The sequence below is a fragment of the Electrona antarctica genome, assembly GCF_951216825.1.
Source record: "Electrona antarctica genome assembly, chromosome: 23".
Taxonomy (NCBI): Eukaryota; Metazoa; Chordata; class Actinopteri; order Myctophiformes; family Myctophidae; genus Electrona; species Electrona antarctica.
Window position 1 is genome coordinate 37,616,972 of NC_136804.1, and position 6,885 is coordinate 37,623,856.

Here is a 6,885-nt window from a genome sequence, read left to right on the forward strand (position 1 = left end):
TGACTGAGAGAAAACGCTATTGTTTCTGCTGCTGAATTAGTTACATTTTCTCTAGAAACAGACTGTATCATATATGAGTCACAGTGACTGACGGTCGCAAAAGATACAGAGACACCTCCCTGACAATAACGCAGAGACAGCTTGTTTATTTTTGGACCACAATGCTTATAGTAGACGATATTAAGATCGGCCCATGTTATTCTCCATAGAGAAATGACTTCCGTGAACCAGGGGGAATCGAGGGGACGAGCGAGTGACGTCAGGACTTTAGAACCAGGGGGAATCGAGGGGACGAGCGAGTGACGTCAGGACTTTAGAACCAGGGGAATCGAGGGGACGAGCGAGTGACGTCAGGACTTTAGAACCAGGGGGAATCGAGGGGACGAGCGAGTGACGTCAGGACTTTAGAACCAGGGGGAATCGAGGGGACGAGCGAGTGACGTCAGGACTTTAGAACCAGGGGGAATCGAGGGGACGAGCGAGTGACGTCAGGACTTTAGAACCAGGGGGAATCGAGGGGACGAGCGAGTGACGTCAGGACTTTAGAACCAGGGGGAATCGAGGGGACGAGCGAGTGACGTCAGGACTTTAGAACCAGGGGGAATCGAGGGGACGAGCGAGTGACGTCAGGACTTCGGCGCTCTATTTTTGGTCTTACACAAAGTACTGAGGGTGTGACGCGGGCGGCTGGGATTCCTCATCCACAGGGTATGATGTAAGCTCAAAATGGCCGCTGTCGTAAATATGTTAAATGTTAAAATGCAGCCAATTTGTATCATTTATACAATTATTTGGATGTGATGAGCCCCAAAAAATAAAAAGTAAACGAAATGTTTACTGCAGAGGATCTTGGCAGAGAGCAAGCCTCAAGATGAAGCTCCCACTTCCTTGTCACACATTAAAGCTATTCAATAGAACAGGTTGATTCTGATCAATAGTGATATATATATATTTTATATATATTTTATATAAACACAGCCAGAAGGTGGCCGACTCCATCTGTTATACTGAGGGAGCCTGATGGTCATTCTTTAGTCCAGGATCCTGGTCTGATCTGACCTCGCTGGGCCTGCTTTGTGTTCTTTAGTCCAGGATCCTGGTCTGATCTGAGCCCGCTGGGCCTGCTTTGTGATCCTGGTCTGATCTGGCCCCGCTGGGCCTGCTTTGTGTTCCTGGTCTGATCTGACCTCGCTGGGCCTGCTTTGTGTTTGGATGAAGTGCTGGTTACTTCCATATATATATATATATATATATATATACATACATACATACTCTGGCCAATGGAGCGACGTTGCTACGTGGCGGCCATCTTACCGAGGGGCAGAATAACATTGTGTCTATATGGACATGTACTTTTAAATAACCATAACTTGCTAAATTTTCAACCAATTTGGTTAAACCGGTTTGGTTTGTTATAAACGTCAGAGACGTCCGCATACTTATTATGCTTTTATACGATGTTCATATAAAATAAGCAGATACGTGTGAATCATAGCCACGTTGACAACGTTTGTAATAAACCAACCCGTTTGTAAATCCGTCAAGATTTGAGCGAGTTATGACTGTTTCTGTTTGAGCTGCCATTGAACATACTGTACTGTATCCCCGAAGCAAGATGGCCGCCGGGTGAACTACATCAGAGACTCCGCCTTGAGCCATCTAGACTTCATATATGTCTATGGGCTCAGGCAGAGATCAGGACTTCTGGGGTCCAGGGGGAGAGCATTAGGGGGGCTCAGGCAGAGATCAGGACTTCTGGGGTCCAGGGGGAGAGCATTAGGGGGGCTCCAGGCAGAGATCAGGACTTCTGGGGTCCAGGGGGAGAGCAGTAGGGGGGCTCCAGGCAGAGATCAGGACTTCTGGGGTCCAGGGGGAGAGCATTAGGGGGGCTCCAGGCAGAGATCAGGACTTCTGGGGTCCAGGGGGAGAGCAGTAGGGGGGCTCCAGGCAGAGATCAGGACTTCTGGGGTCCAGGGGGAGAGCATTAGGGGGGCTCCAGGCAGTGATCAGGGCGTGTGGGGTCCAGGGGGAGAGCAGTAGGGGGGCTCCAGGCAGAGATCAGGACGTGTGGGGTCCAGGAGGAGAGCAGTAGGGGGGCTCCAGGCAGAGATCAGGGTGTGTGGGGTCCAGGAGGAGAGCAGTAGGGGGGCTCCAGGCAGAGATCAGGACTTGTGGGGTCCAGGAGGGGAGCAGTAGGGGGGCTCCAGGCAGAGATCAGGAGTTGTGGGGTCCAGGAGGAGAGCAGTAGGGGGGCTCCAGGCAGAGATCAGGACTTCTGGGGTCCAGGAGGAGAGCAGTAGGATGACGTCCTGGTGCTCCAGGCAGAGATCAGGACGCGTGGGGTCCCGGGGAGAGCAGTAGGGGCGAGACGGTGTCCAGACCGGCCAGGGACATGGGGATGGGTCCGTTCAGCAGAGTGGGGAACTACAGGGAGGTACAATGACATCCATTATTCAACTGATATTCACAATGTATTCAATGTCAGATCATCAAAGTTCAAAGCAAAGGACCAGAGAGGCACAGTGACAGACGTCGATTTAATGTGTTTCACTTAACCAATTTAGATCCTGAGGACGATTCTACAAATGTCTTCTAAATCCTGACAGTTTTCTGAAAAGATGTCAGTGGTTCTCAAATTTTGACCAATTTTAACCAATTTTGACCTGAGATCAGATTCTACAAATGTCTTCTACATCCTGACAGTTTTCTGAAAAAGCTATATTTCTGTCAGTCGTTCTTCGATTTTTCAAAAATAGCAGACCTACAAGCTCATAGCGCGCCACTCGGTGCGCTATGAGAAATTCTATGTCAGTGGTTCTCAAATGTTTTCATGTCAAGGACCCCCATCTGAAAACCACGGACCCCCATCTGAAAACCACGGACCCCCATCTGAAAACCACCGACCCCCATCTGAAAACCACCGACCCCCATCTGAAAACCACCGACCCCCATCTGAAAACCACCGACCCCCATCTGAAAACCACCGACCCCCATCTGAAAACCACCGACCCCCATCTGAAAACCACGGACCCCCATCTGAAAACCACGGACCCCCATCTGAAAACCACGGACCCCCATCTGAAAACCACGGACCCCCATCTGAAAACCACGGACCCCCATCTGAAAACCACGGACCCCCATCTGAAAACCCCCAGAAGCAGAGATTTGAGTTAAAAACCTTCGCTCTGAAAGAATATTTTCACCATTTTTCAAAAATAGCAGATCTACAAGCTTGTAGCGCGGCACCGAGTGCCGCGCTACGAGCTTGTAGATCTAGCTATTTTTCAACAGCTAAAGTATAACATAATGCTTAAAACACCCAAAGAAAGGGGGTTTGAATCCCGGCCCTGAATGGGTTAAAATGGGCTTTCTAACAGTGGTGCACCCTGACCCACCGTTGCACCATGGGAGAATGTGGAGCGGGCGGCACTTCCTGTTGTGAGAGAGTTGCTGATGATGGGAGTGGGTGGAGCTCCCCTCACCCCTTCCTCCCCCTCCCCCTCCTTCTCACCCCCCCCCCCCCCCCCTCCCCCTCTCACCAACAGGAAGCTGCCCCCCCCCCTCCCCCCCTCTGCTTGTCCACACTAGAAAGGAAACATCTGTGTCTTATTTTGAAACCCGCACACATACACGCACGCACACACACACACACACACACACGCACACACACACGCACACACGCACACGGTGGTGAATCACACAACGAACGCTGAGCTCCTAGTCTGCAGAAACGCAGCAGGCTACTAAACGGTGTAAGTAAAGTAAAGATGACACGTCTGTCATGTGACGTGACTTAGAACAACCTACGGCTGCCCATCTGTCATGTGACGTGACTTAGAACGACCTACGGCTGCCAGACAGTTGGGGTTTTTCTTTACAACTACTCAGTGTTGATTTTGTTGACTAAAACTATGACGATTTTTTTTTTTACTTTTCACTGACACAAACTAAATGAAAACTAAGCTACGGTGACTAAAACTAAGACTAAATATATTGACAATTTTGTAAACAAACTAGACTAAAATGTTAGTGGACTAGTGGACTACCAGTGTAAGTCATTTTACACTTGGTTGCATGCTGAAAATAGCAGCTCTACAAGCTCACAGCGCGTCGCAGCTTGTAGATCGGCTATTTTCAGCAAGTGTAAAATCAGTCATTACGACGGCATCAACGCCCGCCAAAATACATTTTAGTCGACTAAATCAACTGTAGATTTTGGCGACTAAAATCTGTTATTTAATCGACAAAAACTAGACTAACACTAAAACATTCCAGGTAACTTAAAATGTGACTAAAACTAAATAAAAACTATTCAAAAGACTAAAACTAAAATGTACTGTCAAAATCAACACTGCTACTACTACTACTAGCCTCTCCACGCCCCCAACCCAGCCCCCCCCCCCCCCCCCACCCTGGACTGACCTTTCCCTAGAACTGGAGCAGATTTAGCCCTCTGTGAGGGTATCCGGAGAACTCGCCAGATTACCAACTCGCCGCGATTTAGTGCATTTTAGGTTTTTTAGGTGCGAGTGAGACTGGCTATTCTTGAAAATATCTGTGAAAGTCTGCCCCCCAAATTAGATAGATATATACGCCAGCGTTTTGCTGTGTACTCAACCTGTGCGTTTGTGTGTGCATGTTACGTAGACGGCACTAGAATTGCATTTTATGTAGTCGTAGCACTTTATAGTATGTGTATAGTTTATATGCATAGTTTCATTATATAGATATTCCACTGTTACGTTCTTAGCTTACGCATGTTTCATGACAACTACTTTTTATGTATGTGACGTATTGCCATGCGTTTTTGTTATTGCTTATTGTAAATCGCTCTGGATTAAGAGCGTCTGCTAAATTGTAAAAGTGTGTGTGTGACCTGGAAGAGGGGTCCATGGCCCCTCAGGTGTGTGTGTGTGTGTGTGTGTGTGTGTGTGTGTGTGTGTGTGTGTGTGTGTGTGTGTGTGTGTGTGTGTGTGTGTGTGTGTGTGTGTGTGTGTGTGTGTGTGTGTGTGTGTGTGTTACCTGGAACAGGGGTACATGGGCCTGCAGGCGTGCAGGGCTCAGGGGTCCCACGGGGCTGAGGCTGCTCCAGAAGTGAATGCTGGAGAGCAGAGGACTGGGGCTCAGGAGGAGGCCAGACGGAGTCTACAGAGAGAGAGAGACCACCAGAAACCAAAAACCACAAATTGTTAAATTGTAAAACGCGTATACCGCATGTTAACCCATTCTGGGCGGGAACCCCCTTTTGGTGTTTTAAAACATGATGTTATGCTTTAGCTGTTGAAAAATAGCAGATTTTCAAGTTCATAGCGCGGCACCGAGTGCCGCGCTATGAACTTGTAGGTCTGCTATTTTTGAAAAAGAGTGAAAATGTTTGAATATATGCCCCCAAATGTTTGAATATATATTCTTTCAGAGGGAACGTTTTTAACTCAAATCTTTGCTTCTGGGAGGGGAACAACATATTTTCAGATGGGGAGTCGGCGGCCAAATACATATATTTTTGGGGGTCCCTGACATGAAAATGTTTGAGAACGAATGACATAGAAAACTGTCAGGATTAAAAGGCATTTGTAGAATCGTCCTCAGGTCTAAATTAGTTAAAAAACAAGAGTTATGTCATTTACAATGAAAAACCCCCCATTTGAAAGTGCCTTGAGTTACAAGAACACACAACACAGTGCGTAGTGGCGTGCCGTCATTCACCCCTAGACCCGGGCGCTTGTGTCTGTGTTGTTTTAGGGAAGAGACCACCGCTGGAGCGGGGGGGAAAAGAGGAGGGGGCACGGTCTCCCTCTAGGAAACTCCCCCCCATTTTTAAACCACTATAGAAGCCAATGCACGATGAATAGCATTACTACTACAAGCTCAACTTTATTTAGTTGTTGCCCTAAATAGGGATGCCACGGTTCATTTGGTTTAGAGACTGAGGGCTCCATTTTCGTCACCGCTAAACCCTTTATCCCTAAACTTCTTTGCCTTTTTTTTACTATTTTGAAAAACATTTTTGAATAGTTCAGCTAGCCTCTACATTGACACGTTGTGAGCTTAGGGATAAGGGGTTTAGCGGTGACGAAAATGCAGTCCTACGACTGCAAAGGTTTTTCTTCTATCTTGTCGTTTCTACCTTCAGGTTCTTGTCGTAAGCGTGCAGTACGAGGTATATATAATATATCTCTGCTGTCGGGAGGAAACTTCATAACTCCAAAATGTTCATTTTTCAGGAAATGAAAAATATACATTTTTCAGGAAATTAAAGAAAACCTTATATATTTTTTTAAAACAAAGCAATACAGCCTCATTAAAGTTGGTGTTGTAACTTTATATACTGCCAATTACTTCCATGAGAGGGGGAGAGGTGGTGGAGTTAGTTGCTTTTAGCAGACAGTTTGAGGGTCCAATGGAGTTAAGAGGTTTTGTCCAAAGCACTTTTTTACACTCATGTAGTAAACTACGGGATATATAGTATATAAAGTACTTCTGCCATACGCTAAATGGTAAATGGTGCATTTATATAGCGCCTTTATCCAAGGCGCTTTACATTGTCCATTACATTCACCCATTCACACACACATTCATACACCGATTGCAGCGGAAGCCATGCAAGGTACCAACCAGCACATCGGGAGCAATTTGGGGTTCAGTGTCTTGCCCAAGGACACTTCGACATGTAGAGGAGCCGGGATTCGAACCGCCGACCCATGGATCATTGGACGACCTGCTCTACCTCCTGAGCCACAGTCGCCCGTAGCTCATGTAGTAAACTTCCCGTCTTATAATGCAAAGTGTTCTCGGATACAGAATTCCTCGACAGCGCATTAACGCGGAGAGTGGATTGACACTCAGTGTAGGAGGAGTGTAGGAGGAGTGTAGTGTATTTCTCCA

At 47.2% G+C, this 6,885-nt stretch overlaps 1 protein-coding gene across 1 annotated transcript in view; it reads right to left on the reverse strand.

Annotated features, from left to right (window-relative positions):
• Positions 1-2,080: 2,080 nt before the first annotated feature.
• elk3 (ETS transcription factor ELK3) overlaps positions 2,081-6,885 on the reverse strand; it is a 15,828-nt gene continuing 11,023 nt past the window's right edge. Inside the window, exons 4-5 of the mRNA XM_079493911.1 lie at positions 5,023-5,145; positions 2,081-2,424 (exon numbers count right to left, since the gene is read on the reverse strand). Of these exons, the coding sequence (XP_079350037.1) occupies positions 2,329-2,424; positions 5,023-5,145 (219 nt within the window). The 3' untranslated portion in view covers positions 2,081-2,328. The remainder of the gene's footprint in view (positions 2,425-5,022; positions 5,146-6,885) is intronic.